Source organism: Dipodomys ordii, unplaced genomic scaffold (assembly GCF_000151885.1).
Source record: "Dipodomys ordii isolate 6190 unplaced genomic scaffold, Dord_2.0 Scaffold164, whole genome shotgun sequence".
NCBI lineage: Eukaryota > Metazoa > Chordata > Mammalia > Rodentia > Heteromyidae > Dipodomys > Dipodomys ordii.
Genome location: NW_012267380.1, coordinates 3,034,525 through 3,050,050, shown reverse-complemented (window position 1 = coordinate 3,050,050; position 15,526 = coordinate 3,034,525). Strand labels below are relative to the sequence as shown.

Below are 15,526 nucleotides of genomic sequence, written 5' to 3'. Positions count from 1 at the left end.
GCAGAAGAACTACTTAGAGACAGTAGCCAGGTCCTCAGTTCAAGCCCCATGACCAACAAGTAAAGTATCAGATCTTTGTATTTCATGCTTGTGAGAAAAGTGAACTAGAGACAACAATGCACCATTGGAAATGTAATAGGACAAAATACAGGGGTGGAAAAATGGCAGAAACACCTAAGGGGGCTGGGTAATGTGGTGAAAGAACATATTAGGCCATTTTTTTTTCTTGTGAAAATACTGTACAGAGGGGTTACAATTACATGGGCAAGATATATGAGTACATTTCTTATCAAGCATTGTAGCTTCCTCCTTTGTTTCCCTTTCCCATCCTCCTCCCATCCCCCCACCCAATCCTCCCCATATTAGGCCATTTTCAAACCAATTTTTTTTTTGGTTGGTCATGGGGCTTGAACCCTGAGACAGGGTACTGTCCCTGAGCTCTTCAGCTCAAAGCTAGTTATCTACCAGGTGAGCCACAGCACTACTTGGTTTTCTGGTGGTTAGCTGGAGATGACTCTCAGACTTCCCTGCCAGGGCAGGCTTTAAATCATGATCCTCAGATCTCAGCCTCCTGAGTAGCTAGGATTACAGCCATGAGCCACCGGCTCCAGTCTTCAAATTATAAATTGACATTTATAAATATGCATCCCGGAATCTTTAGCGAACACCTCGACTAACGTGCGTTGTCCTTCCGTGAGAGCAATAAACGTTAATGAAACCTGTTTGTGATCTTCCTATGTGGTGGGTGCGCTAAAGCAATGTGAGATGAAGGGTGACATTAGCCTCCTAACAATGAAGCACTTCTTAAGTGTCAGGAACTTGTTTTTGTCTTTTGGGTCCCCTCATGGGGCCTGAACTCTGGGCCTGGGCGCTGGCCCTCAGATCTTCAGCTCAAGGCTAGAGCTCTACCACTTGAGAGCCTGAGCCCACAGCGCCACTAACGGCTTTTTTCTTTTTGCTTATATGGTGCTGAGGAATTGAACCCAGGGCCTCATGCATGCAAGGCGCGCTCTACCAGAGTCACCTTCCCAACCTTTGTCAGGAACTTTCATTCTGGGCTTGCCCAGCCCACAGTCGCCTGAAGGGGATTTTGTGCGCATGCGCATAGTCATGTGGCTAGTGTTTTGGGCTGTGCGCACGCGCAGTAGCAGTGCAGGCTGGGTCTTCCGGAGGCGCGTGCGCGGGCTGCAGGGTCTGGCCGTCTGTCATGGGCTTCCTTTTGCTGCTCGCGGTTCTGTTCCCTCTTCAAGGCGGCCCGTGGCTCCAGCTAGGTCAGTGTCCGCCAGCGCCTCTGATTCCGGTGTGGTAGGAAGCGGAGGACCAGGAGCCCTCCGGAGGGACGGGAAGGTGACTCCTAGGGCCTGTGGGCCCGAGGTTCCTGGTGTAGGGGCCGGCGGCCGGGCTGGGCCTTGCTGCGCCCGCCCGCGCCCCTACCTGGGCTCCCGGGTCTCAGGTGGGACCGTGAACGTGGGAGCCAGCACACTGTCGTATTGGGCCGGGAGGTCGGCTTGTGACCAGATTTCCTGACCAGCCCGCTCGCCCAGAGCCAAAAGTGCATGCAGACATTAGACCATTTTACGTTCTGCATATTATTTACTTATGCATGCCAATTCGGGGTTTGAACTCTGAGCCTAGGTACTGCTCCTGAGCTTTTTTGCTCAAGGCTACTCTACCACTAGAGCCACAGCTCAGCTCCACTTGGCTTTTGGTGATCAATTGGAGCCAAGAGTCTCATGGACTTTCCTGCCTGAACTGACTGACCTAGTATTCTCAGATGGTCTCAACCCCCTGTAATTTGAATTATAGATGTGAACCACCCATGCCCAGTAAAAATCCTTTAATTTTTTATTGCATATTTACTTTTTCTTTCTTTTTTAATTTTTCAAATTTTTTAATTTTTATTTTTTTCCTCTTTTTTTTCCCCCCAGGCCTGGGTGCTGTCCCTGAGCCTCTTTGTGCTCAAAGCTAGCACTCTACCTCTTGAGCCACAGCACCACTTCTGGCTTTTTTCTGAACAGTTTATTGGAAATAAGAGTGTTCAAGCCCCATGACCGGAATCAAAAAAAAAAAAACTGGATTACAGATTAATTTGTCTCAGATTTGCCAGCAAATTAAGTGGCAAGACAAGAAGTTATAGTTAAAATGTTAAGGCTCGCCGCCGGGCACTGGTGGCTCATGCCTGTAATCCTAGCCAAGATCTCAGGAGGCTGAGATCTGAGGATCATGGTTCAAAGCCAGCCCAGGCAGGAAAGACCATAAGACTCCTATCTCCAATAAACCACCAGAAAACCGGAAGTGGCGCTGTAGCTCAAGTGGTAAAGCACTCGCCTTGAGCTGAAGAGCTGAGGGACAGCACCTAGGCCCAGAGTTCAAGATCCATGACCGACCAAAAAAAAAAATTTAAGGCTCGCTGGGAATGTGGCTTAGGGTAGATTGCTTGCCTTGCATGCATGAAGCCATAGGTTCAATTCCTCAGTACCACATAAGCAGAAAAGGCCAGAAGTGGCACTGTAGCTTAAGTGGTAGAGCACTAGCCTTGAGCTGAAGAGCTGAGGGACAGCACCCATGCCCAGAGTTCAGGCCCACTACCAGAAAAAAAAAAAGAAGCAGCAGCAGCTTAGGGACAGTGCCCAGGCCCTGAGTTGAAGCCCCAGGACTGGCAAAAATAAAATAAATTAACTTTAAGGCTCTATGTTTTGTGATATCCTGAGTATTATGTACAATCCACATATAACACTGTCATTGATATCTATATACAATATACCTATGTATATATTGAATATATACCTATGTGTATATCCATGTACATAAGTTATTTGTAACTCCTGTTCTGCAGGAAATGCACAGACCACTAGCATGGTCCAGCTGCCTGGTGGGAGATTCCTGATGGGAACAGATGCTCCAGATGGCAGAGATGGTGAAGGGCCTGCCCGGGAAGTAACAGTTAAACCCTTTGCTATCGACGTATTTCCTGTCACCAATAAAGATTTCAGGTATAGCAGGGTTTTTTTGCTTTGTTTTGTTTCAAACTGGGGGCATAGAGGCTCTTGCTGGTCTTCCTCCCTAATATCTAAAAAGAATCCACCTGCCACCCATCAGACCACATGGTTTCAGGGCAGCCCTGGCACAGAAGTCCATAAGACTAGGGCTGGGAAGGTGGCTCAGTGGTAGAGCGCTTGCCTTGCATGCATGAGGCCCTGGGTTCGATTCCTCAGCACCACATAAGCAAAAAGAAAAAAGCCGGAAGTGGCAATGTGGCTCAAGTGGTAGAGCGCTAGCCTTGAGCTGAAGAGCTGAGGGACAGCGCCCAGGCCGTGTTCAGGCCCCACGACCGGACCCAAAAAAAAAAAAAGAAATCCACAAGGCTGTCTCCATGGAGTGGCATGCTTCTGTGATCTCCAAAATAACAGGAAGCCCAAAACAGGTAGTTCACATCTCAGGAATTTTCAAGGAGCAAGACTGTTTCTCAAATAGCCAATGAGCCAGGCACCAGTGACTCATGCCTATAAACCTAGATACTCAGGTTGAGATCTGAGGAACACAGTTCAAAGCCAGCCTGGGCAGGGAAGTGTGTGAGACTCTTAGCTCCAATTAACCAACAGAAAACCGGAAGTAGTGCTGCAGCTCAAGTGGTAGAGTACTCTCCATGAGCTGAAGACCTGAGGGACAGCTCCCAGGCCCAGTGTTCAAGACTCGACCCCCCCCCCAAAAAAAAAAGCGCCAATGAAAAGCAGAGCAATAGCTCTGTGTTATAGTGCCAGGCTACCAAAAGTGATAGCCCTGAGTTCAAACTAGTAGTTAAAGAAAAACAATACTTCCCAAGTGGATTTTGATGGTCTCTTTTACTTATCATTTAAATTTATTTTCTTGTAAAGATGCTGTATAGAGAGGTTACAGTTACATCAGTAAGGTAGTGAGTACATTTCTTGATGGACATTATTACCCCCTCCTTTATTTTTCTCCCACTATCCCTTCCCTCCCCTACTTCCACCACTCCCCCCCCACCAAAGTTATAAGGTTCATTTCCAACATAGTGTCTTGTGAGTATCATAGTTGCAGTGGGTCATCCTGTGTCCTTGTTTCAGCATTTTGTTATTCCCCTTCCCCTCCCCTAATTAGATAAATGTATATACAAGATGCAAGGTACCAAAATTAAATACAGTGACAACAGGGATATACCATAGGAGGAAGAACATACAAAAAAAACAAAGACGAACTGGGAAGGTGATAGAGTGGAAGTGGTAGAGTGCTTGTCTTGCATGCATGAGGTCCTGGGTTCGATTCCTAGCACCACATAAGCAAAAAAAGCCAGAAGTAGTGCTGTGGCTCAAGTGGTAGAGCACTAGCCTTGAACTGAAGAGCTGAGGGACAGTGCCCAGGCCCAGAGTTCAGGCCCCATGACCACCACCAACAACAACAAAAAAAGAAACAAAGAAAAAAAATCACATAGTACATTAAAAACAATAACAAAAAAACCTCTGTGTCCATATTTTGGGGTTCATTTTATTTAGCATCATCTTATATGGTTATAAATACATAGCTTTTGAGCTCTTCTGCTCATCAGATAAGATTATCCTAGACATATACTAATTACTGCAAATAAGGGAAATCATGGGACCTATATTTCTTTGGGTCTGGCTTACTTAATATGATTTTTCCAAGTTTTTCCATTTCCTAACAAATGGGTGGTGTTATTCTTTCTGATGGAAGCATAGAACTCCATTTTGTGTGTGTGTGTGTGTGTGTGTGTGTATTTTCTTGATCCATTCATCTACTGAGGGGCATCTGGGTTGGTTCCATATCTTAGCTATGGTGAATAATTCTGCAATAAACATAGTTGTGTTGGTAGCTTTATTATGGCCTTGTTTGATGATCTCTTGATTGTTCCTTCCAGAATGATAAAGTCTGCTTTGCCAAGTATGAATGTGTTTTCCTTTAAGTAAATGAAGGAACATTTTATGTATTGGGTTTGCATTTCTGAAAAAAAAATTAGGTCAGTTGCTGGTGGCTCTTGCTTGTAATCCTACCTACTCAGAAGGCTGATATCTGAGAATTGTGGTTCAAAGCCAGCACAGGCAGGGAAGTCTGTGTGACTCATCTCCAAATAACAACCAGAAAACCAGAAGTAATGTTGTGGCTCTAAGTAGCAGAGCACCAGCCTTGAGCAGAGCTCAAGGATAGCACCCAGGCCAGCCCTGAGTTCAAGCCCCACAGCTAATAAATATATTTTTTTCACCATGCTGAAAATGTTTAATATTGTGATCATATATTTATAATATATTAAATATAAAAATATTTGTAAGTGGTTCATGCCTGTAATCCTAGCTGCTCAGAGTCTGAGATCTGAGGATCCTGATTCAAAGCCAGTCCAGACAAAAGTCCATGAGACTCTTTTTTTTGTTTTGTTTTATTTTGTTTTGGGTCCAGTCGTGGGGCCTGAACTCTGGGCCTGGGTGCTGTCCCTCAACTCTTCAGCTCAAGGCTAACACTCTACCACTTGAGCCACAGCGCCACTTCCGGCTTTTTTTCTTTTTGCTTATGTGGTGCTGAGGAATCGAACCCAGGGCCTCATGCATGCAAGGCAAGCACTGTTCCACTGAGCCACCTTCCCAGCCCCTCCATGAGACTCTTATCTCCAGTTAAACACCAAAAAGCACTAGAAGTAGAGCGCTAGCCTTGAGCTGAAGAGCTGAGGGACAGTGCCCAGGCCCACAGTTCAAGCCCCATGACCAGCAAAAAAATAAATAAATAAAAGAGAGAAAAAGAAAAAAAGAACAATCTGGGCATGGTGTCTTATATGTAATCCTAGCTATGAAAGAGCTATTGGTAGAAGAATCTCATTCTGAGGCTTGATCCAGGCAAAACTGCAGGAACCTATCTGAAAACTATAGCAAAAAAGTGCTGGGGATGTGGCTCAAGTGGTAGAGGACCTGCCTAGCCAGTCCAAGGCTGAGCTCAAACTCCAGTACTGAAGGGAGAAAGAGAAGGATCAGCTTCACAATTTAGGGAATAAAGATGTCTAGACTTGGAAAATTATATATACAAATAAGAAGATGTTAGGGTTTTTTTTTGTTGTTGTTGTTTTCTGTGTTTTGATTTGGGGGGTCTTTTTTGTCAGTTGTGGGTCTTTAACTAAGGGCCTAGGCGCTGTCCCTGAACTCTTGAGCTCAAGGCAAGTGCTCTACCACTTAAGCCACAGCACCACTTCAGGTCTTCTGGTGGTTACTTGGAGATAAGCCAGCCCAGGCTGGCTTTGAACCACGATCCTCAGATTTCAGCCTCCTGAGTAGCTAGGGTTACAAGTGAGATCCACTGGAAAATGTTTTAAAAGAATGAAACTTACTGTGTAAACTGCTTATATCCAAATTCAAAAGAAAGTGTAAAGTATAAGCCATGCTTCCCAGCTAACTCCTTGGAGTTCCAGAACCAGACATGGCTTCCCAGGAAAGAGTATCCACTCTTCTGGAGGAGGAGACAGGGACAGAGCCTGGAATCTGGTCAGCTGAATCAAGTGAAAGAGATATCTCTTTTCAGGGAGTTTGTCAGGGAGAAGAAGTACCGGACAGAGGCTGAGGCATTTGGGTGGAGCTTTGTCTTTGAGGATTTCGTCTCCAGTGAACTGAGAAACAAAGCAAACCAGCAGATGCAGGTGAGACCCTAGCTGTACAGCTGAGGGTCTGGAAGTGGGGCCAGGCCAAACACTCCTGAGCCAGGGTGGAGAAGTGTTCCTGAGGTTGTGATTCTGGTCCTGGGGCTTGAACTCTGGGCCTGGGCACTGTATCTGAGCCTCTTTTTCCTCAAGTCTAGCACTTTACTTCTTGAGCCACAGTGCTACTTCTGGCTTTTTCTGAGTAGTTTATTGGAGATAAACTCTCCTGGACTTTTCTGCTTGGGCTTACCTTGACCCTCAAGCCTTAGATTTCAGCTTCCTAAGTAGCTAGGATTACAGGTGTGAGCCACCAGGATCCACTCAACCTCTCAAAGCAAGGTGTGTTGGCCACACCTGTAATCTCAGCATTTGGGAGGCTGAGGCAGGAAGATCAAAAGATCGAGGCTAGCCAGCCATAGCAAGATCCTGTCGCAGAAAAAGCAAATAAGACAAGAACAGAAAAGTGGTGGTGGTGGTGGGGGGAACAAGAGCAAAACCATGTCTCAGCGGCATTCGCTAGTAAGGGTGGTAAGCTATCATGAAAGATGTGCAGTCACAGCCTATTCTTTGGGGTAAGTGTGTGGCTGAAAGAGGGAGGAACTCTGTTGGTCTCAGGTCCTACGCTCATTCATCCTGCTTCTTATCTGCAGTCTGTTCTCTGGTGGCTTCCAGTGGAAAAGGCTTTCTGGAGGCAGGTAAGTGCTGCTTTTCTCTATCTTCTCTCCAATCTTGCTTCCCCAACTCCCCCGCCCCCCCCCCACACCTATCCTAGAGCACCAAGTTTGAGGAGATGACAGGGGGGCCTGCTTCCTCCGTCCAAATTCTTTTCCTTGTTGTCCATCCCATTTTCCCCTGCAGGATCTTGCATGGTCTCTTTCTAACCCCGATGTTGCTCACTCACTAACTTCCTTGCTCTTTCTAGGGGTAAAAGCTGAGTTCAGGCGCCCACACCTAGTCCTCTTAGATTCCCATGAGATCCCAGAGAGAAGCGGTCTCACTTCCTCCTGGCTGTCAGCCTGCAGGTCCCGGCTCTGGCATCCGAGAGAGGCAGGAGCTGCCGGTGGTGCATGTGAGCTGGAACGACGCTCATGCGTACTGTGCATGGCGGGGAAAGAGGCTGCCCACCGAAGAGGAGTGGGAGTTCGCTGCCCGAGGGGGCTTAAAGGGTACACAGATGCTCAGTATCTCCCATTATTCTTCTCCCATCTTTCAGTGCATATGGTCCTTGAAGCGTGGGAAGAGGCCTGGTTCCTGGAACAGGAGGATCCATTGTTTCATTTCTAGACCATTCAAGCCAGTACATCTGAATTTACAAAAGTGAATACCTGGAGCCAGTGGAGTGATACATATCTGTAATCCCAGCACTTGGGAGGCTTAGGCAGAAAGATCCAGAGTTCAAGGCTGACTTGACCTACATAGTGAATTCTAGGCCTGGGTTAAAATAAATAACTGGAAAAATGGAATGAAAAACAGACAGTTTTATTATTGGAGAGTCCATGGATAATTTATTGAAATTACATTTCAATGTAATTAGGAATAGAATTATCAAAATTACACATTTTCCCCCATAGGGGCATAGATTACTATAAAGGATCACTGTTTGCTTGAAAACTGGCATTCTGCAACCGTAACTACAGAAACTCATCAGGGAGGAGGCAGTTTCTCACACTGAACACCTACTTACTGAGGGAACCCCAATAGATCAGTACTCAGTTTGTTTTTTTTGTTTTTGTGCAGTTCTGGGACTTGAACTCAGGTGCTAGAACTGTACCACTGGAACCACAACTGCACTTCTGCCTTTTGGGAGGTTAATTGGAGATAAGAGTCCACAGACTTTCCTGCCAGGCTGGCTTTGAACTGTGATCCTCAGATCTCAGTCTCCTGAGCATCTAGGATTACAGGAACCAGCCTCCAGCTCCCCCACTAACTTTTTTTGGGGGGGTTGGGGTGGGGGGGGTTGTGGGACTTGAACTCTGGGCCTGGGAGCTGACCCTCAGCTCTGCAGCACAAGGCGAGCACTCTACCACTTTGGTGGTTAATTGAAGATAGAGTCTCATGGACTTTCCTGCCCAGGATGGCTTTGAATTGCCATCCTCAGATCTCAGCTGCCTGAGTAGCTAGGATTATGGCATGAGCCGCCAGTGCCCGGCTAACTCTTGTTTTCTTTTGGAAGGCTTCACTAACTCTTTGCCTCTCTCTCTTCTGTCTCCTCTCATCAGGTCAGGTATATCCATGGGGGAACAGATTCCAGCCAAACCGCACCAACCTGTGGCAGGTAAGACCTACCCTGAGCCTCTCATGGACTGAGTTAGGCCACTGCAGGAGCCAGAGGGCTTTGTCTTCTGATGGAACTCAGCTCAAAGAACTGGAAGGACTCAAGAAAACAGGTCATTGGGGTGGTGGCTTCACTGGAGAAGGTAGCATCTGAGCCATTTGAAAGTGGAAGGAAGGTCACTCTGGGAACAGCTGGTGTAGGTAGGAAGAGCTTTGTGTGTTCAGTGGGGTCAGGGTCCAGGGAAGTGAGGGCTTGGTGGAGGCATGTTATGAAGGGCTCCTGCATGCCAGACAAGTGCTGGACCATGAGTACACCCCCAGCTCCACAGCAAATGCAAATTGTTGCTAACTTGTACTGGACCTAAGGAAGTAGAACGGCAGTGGTGAAGAGTCTTAGAACTTTCAGGAGTCTTAAATGGAAATGGATCAAGAGAGGTGTGTCTGAAAAGATGTGTGGGATTTAGTAATTAATCAAATGTGGAATACAGAACTAAGTTGGACTTAAGGATGAGTCCAAGCTTGGACTACAAGCTGCTACTGTAATCCAGAATAGATGGTCAGGAGGAGGACAGAACTAGGTCCGTTTAGGATCAACATAGTTTAGGGTACCTGTGGGTCATATCTATATTCAGACAAACGTTGATGCAGAAGGGCTTATGACATACACCTTCTTTGCTGTACAAGACTCTGGGTGCATTCCTTAATACTTACCAAAAAGTGAATATACTGATTTGTTTTCTGTTGCTATTACAAAATGCCTGAGGCTGAACACTTCAGGTCAGTTTTGGAGATTGAAATCTAAGACCATGCGGCGGCTTCTGTTCAGCCACTGGACAGAGACCTTACACCTACTATACACATCACTCAGGGTCAAATAGATCACAACTCCTGCCCCATGTTCTTCCCCTCCCCAGAGTCTGGTGGGCAGCCAGGAACCCTTCTTGGGGCAGCAGATAAACACTTTTGCTTTAATTCTTCCCATCAGGGAACATTCCCCAAAGGTGACAAGGCAGAAGATGGCTTCCATGGGCTGTCTCCAGTGAATGCATTCCCCCCACAGAATGACTATGGTAAGAGTTCCGATCCAGCCAGGTGCTGGTGGCTCCCTTCTGTAATCCTAGCTACTCAAGAGGCTGAGACCTGAAGATCACAGTTCAAAGCCAGCCCAGGCAGAAAAGTCCATGAGACTATTTCTTTTAACCACCAGAAAACCAAAAAGTAGTATTATGGCTCAAGGTGATAGAGCACTAGCCTTGAGCAAAAGGAACTCAGAGACAGTGCCAGGGCCCTAAATTTCAAGCCCCATGACCCACACACGAGTTCTCATCCCTCCCTGCCTGCCTAAGAGGAAGTTGAGGGGAGTGTTGTCCTTCCTCACCACCAGTGTTGCCCTGGGGTCTTTGGGAGGGCGCTGCTTGAAGCCTGGGACTGACCCACTCTGCCTTGCCACAGGGCTCTATGACCTCATGGGCAATGTGTGGGAGTGGACCGCTTCAATGTACCCGGCTGCCAACCAGGACATGCGAGTCCTCCGGGGTGCATCCTGGATTGACACAGCGGATGGTTCTGCCAATCATCGGGCCCGGGTCACCACCAGGTGAGGGTGCATCCCAGGGGACCTCAGAATACCAGCCTGTGTCATGAGCCCCTAGAGCTCATGGAGCACCAGATGGGTGTGGGTGCTGCTGCTGCTCCAGCCTCCCTGCCGCACCCATCTGCTTGCTTCGCCCTGCTTTTCTTCTGACCCCACCTTCCTTCTGCTTTGCACGTAGCCTTTCGGCTGTACTGCCACCCATGCCCCTTCTCCCTCTCCCTTCTGTACCCTTCTTTTTTTGCCCTGTCTCTCTGCTGCATTCTGCTTCCACCAGAAGAGGTGCAGGCTGTGTGCACCATGAAGTAAAAGGTTATGTTGACCTGGAGCTTTTCCTGCCCTCTTGCTCCGTGGAGATTGTTTGGCACACTGGCTGTGCGGACTTTCCCTCCCATCCTTATTATACTTGGGTTGGGGTGGGAGGAATGACCACACCAATAGGTCATAGCCAGTGGTCCTGGACTTGCCAGCTCTTCAAACTGGTGGGCACTCACACACACAAAAGAGAACCAATTATGACTTTGTCTTACAGTCAAGAATAAGAAGGCTCAGGACGATAGGGGCCTGCTCACTTTACACAATCAGTCAGGGCTGGCGCCTGAGTGGTGGGATTCCTGCATCCAGAGCCCTTTTAGGACTTTTCCCACGTTGTGCTTTCTGCACCTCCTCTCCCAGGATTCCTTGAGGCACCAGTGGCAGCATGGTGCTGGGGTCACCTGGGAGCAGAACTGGCCTTTCCCTCAGCTCCCTCTTGTGCAGAAGCAGGTCCTGGGTCTCCACTGATCTGCCCCACCATGGAAGCTGTGTTTGGCCTTGGGCAAGGGTCTTAGTATTTCTGACACCTGCTTCTGAGTCTACAAAATGATGAAACCCTGCCTTCCAGAGAAGCTGGGAAGTAGCTAACAAAGAAACAGCTGGGAGATTCATTTGGGAAATGTGAAGCACTGCCTAGTACCCTGCTATTCTTCTTTGCCATCGCTGACAGGCTTTGTGGACTGAGCCACTCTCTAAATTATGAATGGTACAAGTTTTCAGTAACAACTAAAGTCTTCTCCAATGCAGTCCTTCTGGGCTGCTTCCCCACTCTGTCCCAAGGTCTTCCTCATCGTTCTCTCCTTAGTTCATCACAGGCCTGTCAAGTCAGGCAGAAGAAAAGTTGCGTAACTTTTTTTTTTTTTGTCGGTCATGGGACTTGCACTCTGGGCCTGGGTGCTGTCCCTGCGCTCTTCAGCTCAAGGCTAGTGCTCTACCCCTTGAGCCACAGCTCCACTTCCAGTTTTCTGGTGGTTAGTTGAAGAGTCTCACAGACTTCCCTGCCTGAGCTGGCTTTTAACTGTGATCCTCAGATCTCAGCCTCCTGAGTAGCTAGGATTACAGGTGTGAGCTACTGGTGCCCAGTTAAAAGTTGTGTAACTTTTCTCAACCAATGTCTATTCTCTCTCCCTTTCTCTGGTGGCAGAATGGGCAACACTCCAGATTCAGCCTCAGACAACCTTGGCTTCCGCTGTGCTTCCAGTGTAAGCCGACCACCCCGGGAACTGTGAGCAGCCATCCAAACTGGCCACTTCCCTCAGGCCTTATTCCTCAGAGCACGCCCCGACCATGCTCCAGATGCAGCCAAACCGTGCCCCTCAGTTCAGCCTGAAGGGCTGGGTGGGGTGCCCTCCGCTCTCCCTTCCCCATACTCAAGGGCCCAGCACATTGACTGGGCTGGGTGCTGGGCACTGGATGTTTCTCGTTTACATGAACCACCTGGGGACCAAATGCTGACAACTGGAACAGTGTTTCTTAAATAAATAATTCTGTCTCCTCCCCTTTCCTCGTCTGATTCTGAAACTGAAGCTGTCCTCCGCTGCTGTCTGTTCTCCCCACAAGCTACTGTGGAAGGAAAATGCTTCTTTCCTTTCCAGATATACAGAACTTTGGGCCTCTTGCCTCACTCTAAGCATGCAGTGGTCTGGGCCCTTTAAGCAGTATCTTTAATGTTGCGGGAGTCATCAAGGAGAGAACACTCCAGAGAGACAAATGTCTGGCTCCTCTTGGTTCATTATATGGGGCTGGTATCTCCAAAAGCATCTCATATCCGCCTGCTTTGCAGAGGTCCTTGACTCTCAGCCTGGTGACCCAAAGGGGCCCCCAGAGAGCCAGCCCTCAAAGGGGAGGCTGAGCTGCAGTTCTCAGGCCCCTCTGCCGCCCCGCCCCGCCCTATTTCTCACTCTGTGCCACCTGAGGAGCCCAAGAGGTCTGTGGGAGGCTGGCCTTCGGAAGGTTCGGTTTCCAAGGGCCTCCCGCCTGCCACCCTCAGTAGTCCTCCTCCTCAGCCAGGGACAGCAGCACGGCCTTGGGCGTATTCTCGAAGAGGGCAGCCCTGTTCTGCTGCTGCCCCTTCTTCACCCAGTGGCCATAGATACGGAAAGCATAGGCATCGATGAGGCGGCGCAGCGGCCGCAGGGCATAGGGGTCTCGGATGACGATCTCCCTGGTCACTGGCTTCACGTGGCGGTACTGGTAGTAGATCCTCACAGAAGCCAGCACAGTCAGACAGATCACCTGCGGGACCAACAGACAGGTCACTTGACAGATCACCTTCAGGGATCAGGACACAGCGCCCTGCTGCCAGCCTCACCCCCCCTAGCACAGGGAAGTGGGAGAGCATGGAGGCCCTGAGGCTTGTGTCAGGGTCTTGGCAGCACCCCCTCCCCCCCCCACACATGGCAGGCAGGGACTTCTCTGCGACTACGGGAAGCAAAGCTGTAATTATCCAGGGGAAGAGAGGAAGGACAGGTGTGGGAGGCTGATTCTTGGATGCCTGGACTTCAGGAGCCTACTGCAAGTCGCTGCTGGGCCATGGACACCTTGAACTTGTCCCTAGGGTGAAGAAGCTTCTGGTACCTTGAATTTGCCTCTGGGGCTGAAATGACGTACTTCCTCCACCACATACTGCTGGAAGAAGGGGTGTGCCAGGGCCTCGTCTGCTGTGCAGCGCTTCTGGGGCTGCACCACCAAGAAGCGAGACACCTGTGAGAAGAGACGGGGGCCTGAGGGTGCCATGACAGGGAGCCCTCCACTGAGGAGGCAGCCTTCCGCCAAGGCAGGGAGCCCTCCTCTGCTCTTGGGCTGGGATTCCCAGCTTGAGCCCAGGGGAGCCAGCAGGCCCAGCCCCTCACCAAATCCTTCACTGTGTCTGAGTAGTCATCCCATTCTGGTGAGCCAAACTGGTAGTTGCCACTCATGATCAGCCTCAGCATCAGCATCTGCTTCCGGTGCCAGAAGGGCGGGGAGCCAGCCAGCAGAGTGTACATGATGACACCCGTGCTCCACCTGGAGTGTGGGAGCCAACTGTCACCCAGCCTTGCCGGGCAGGGGAAGGCAGGAGGGACCGGCTGCAGCTCCTCACTTGCCCAGCCCATCGCTGCAGCCTTGGGGCCAGCACTCCTCCCCAGATACTCACAAGTCCACCTCCTTCCCATAGCCCGGGTGGTCATCGTTCATGGAGCACTCGATGATTTCAGGGGCCAGGTAACTGGGAGTCCCACAGACCTCTGTGGAAATAGTTACAGTAGGACGTCTTTGCACAGAAGGGCAAGGGCAGGAAGTGCTTTGGAGAAGGATCAGGAGTGGTGTGGGCCCTGGACTCTTAACACTGACCGTGGCTCATGGAGCCCACTTACTGCTTCCTTGGTCCATTGTAGTCATTTGGCCTGGAACTTGAGCAGGGGGAACCTGGCTCAGTTCAGTTCCAGGGAAGAGGGTGCCCTAGCCCCTGAAATAGTAGGATTTTTGGTGGCGGCGGTGGTGGTGGTCGTAGGACCTGAATTCTGGGGGCCTGGACACTGTTCCTGAGCTCTTCAGCTCAAGGCTAGTGCTCTACCACTTGAGCCACCATGCCACTTCCGGTTTTTTCTGTTTATGTGGTGCTGAGGAATCAAATTCAGGGCTTCATGCATGCAAGGCAAGCACTCTACCACTGAGCCACCCAGCCCCTGAAATAGTAGGATTTTTATGTGGAAAGCATGGGGTGGGTAAATTGGGACAAAATCTAATCTCTTGGGAGAACGGACTGGAAGTCTTAGCCCCTGACATGACCCTCAACCGCAGTGCCAGACCTCGTAGCTTCTCTCCTGGTGCCAGCTGGCAGGAAAAGCCGAAGTCTGTGAGCTTGATGTTCATATTGTCATCCAGGAGGATGTTTTCCGGCTTGAGATCCCGGTGTACAATGTTGAGTTTGTGTAAAGTACTGATCACCTCCAGCAGGGCTCTCATGATTTTTCTAAGGTGGACAAATGTATGTTATTCTGCATTGTTGGGTAGCTAAAGTTTTTCTTTTTGTCTTTTTTTTTTCTTTGCTAGTCCTGGAGCTTGAACTCAGGGTCTGGACACTGTTCCTGAGCTTCTTTTGCACAAGGCTAGCACCTACAACTTGAGTCATAATGCCACTTCTGCCTTTTTGTTTATGTGGTACTGAGAAATTGAACCCAGGGCTTCATGCATGCTAGGCAAGCACTCTACCACTAAGTCACATTCCCAGCCCCTTGTCTTTTTTCTTTTTTTAACTGCTCCTGGGGCTTGAACTTGGGGCCTAGGCCCTGTCCCTGAGCCTCTTTGTGCTGAAGGCTAAAGCTCTACCACTTGAGCCACAGCGCCACTTCTGGTTTTCTAGTGGTTTATTGGAGATAAGACTCTCAGGGATTTTCTTGCTCAGGCTGGCTTTGAACTACAAACCTCAGGTCTCAGCCTCCTGAGTAGCTAGGATTACAGGCATAAGCCACTAGCACCTGGCTTCACTTTTAGCCTTTTCTGAGTAGTTTATTGGAAATAAAAGTCTCATGGACTTTTCTGACTGGCTTCGAACCATGATCCTTATATCTCAGCCTCCTTAGTAGCTAAGATTACAGGCATGAGCCACCAGCACACAGCTTCTTTTTGTCTTTTTTTTTTTGGGGGGGGGTCCAGTTGTGGGGCCTGAACTCTGGGCCTGGGCGCTGTCCCTCAGCTCTTCAGCTCAAGGCTAG

General features: G+C 49.1%; 2 protein-coding genes across 5 annotated transcripts in view; one reads left to right on the top strand and one right to left on the bottom strand.

Annotated features, from left to right (window-relative positions):
• The first annotated feature begins 1,162 nt into the window (after window positions 1-1,162).
• Window positions 1,163-12,328, top strand: Sumf2 (sulfatase modifying factor 2). Of its 2 annotated transcripts, XM_013033208.1 has the most exons (9): window positions 1,163-1,271; window positions 2,837-2,993; window positions 6,535-6,649; window positions 7,300-7,344; window positions 7,665-7,815; window positions 8,869-8,924; window positions 9,909-9,993; window positions 10,376-10,520; window positions 11,974-12,328. In XM_013033208.1, the coding sequence occupies exons 1-9, from the start codon at window positions 1,208-1,210 to the stop codon at window positions 12,056-12,058; spliced, it is 903 nt and encodes a 300-aa protein (XP_012888662.1). In that variant the 5' UTR covers window positions 1,163-1,207; the 3' UTR covers window positions 12,059-12,328. The 2 variants fall into 2 exon arrangements, with proteins under 2 accessions (XP_012888662.1, XP_012888663.1); XM_013033209.1 differs by lacking the exon at window positions 10,376-10,520.
• A 467-nt stretch (window positions 12,329-12,795) lies between these two features.
• Phkg1 (phosphorylase kinase, gamma 1 (muscle)) overlaps window positions 12,796-15,526 on the bottom strand; it is a 15,565-nt gene continuing 12,834 nt past the window's right edge. The window contains exons 5-9 of one of the 3 annotated variants that reach the window (XM_013033183.1): window positions 14,621-14,784; window positions 13,966-14,056; window positions 13,682-13,835; window positions 13,407-13,532; window positions 12,796-13,064 (exon numbers count right to left, since the gene is read on the bottom strand). In XM_013033183.1, coding sequence (XP_012888637.1) covers window positions 12,816-13,064; window positions 13,407-13,532; window positions 13,682-13,835; window positions 13,966-14,056; window positions 14,621-14,784 — 784 coding nt within the window. In that variant the 3' untranslated portion in view covers window positions 12,796-12,815. The remainder of the gene's footprint in view (window positions 13,065-13,406; window positions 13,533-13,681; window positions 13,836-13,965; window positions 14,057-14,620; window positions 14,785-15,526) is intronic. The other 2 variants (XM_013033185.1, XM_013033184.1) reach the window with 2 other exon arrangements.

Excerpts from the sequence above, each read along its gene's own strand:
- Sumf2 (XM_013033208.1), top strand. The coding sequence starts at position 1,208 with ATGGGCTTCCTTTTGCTGCTCGCGGTTCTGTTCCCTCTTCAAGGCGGC. Across the intron at positions 1,272-2,836 it reads CGGCCCGTGGCTCCAGCTAG|GAAATGCACAGACCACTAGC; the intron begins GTCAGTGTCCGC and ends CCTGTTCTGCAG. Across the intron at positions 10,521-11,973 it reads CGGGCCCGGGTCACCACCAG|AATGGGCAACACTCCAGATT; the intron begins GTGAGGGTGCAT and ends CTCTGGTGGCAG.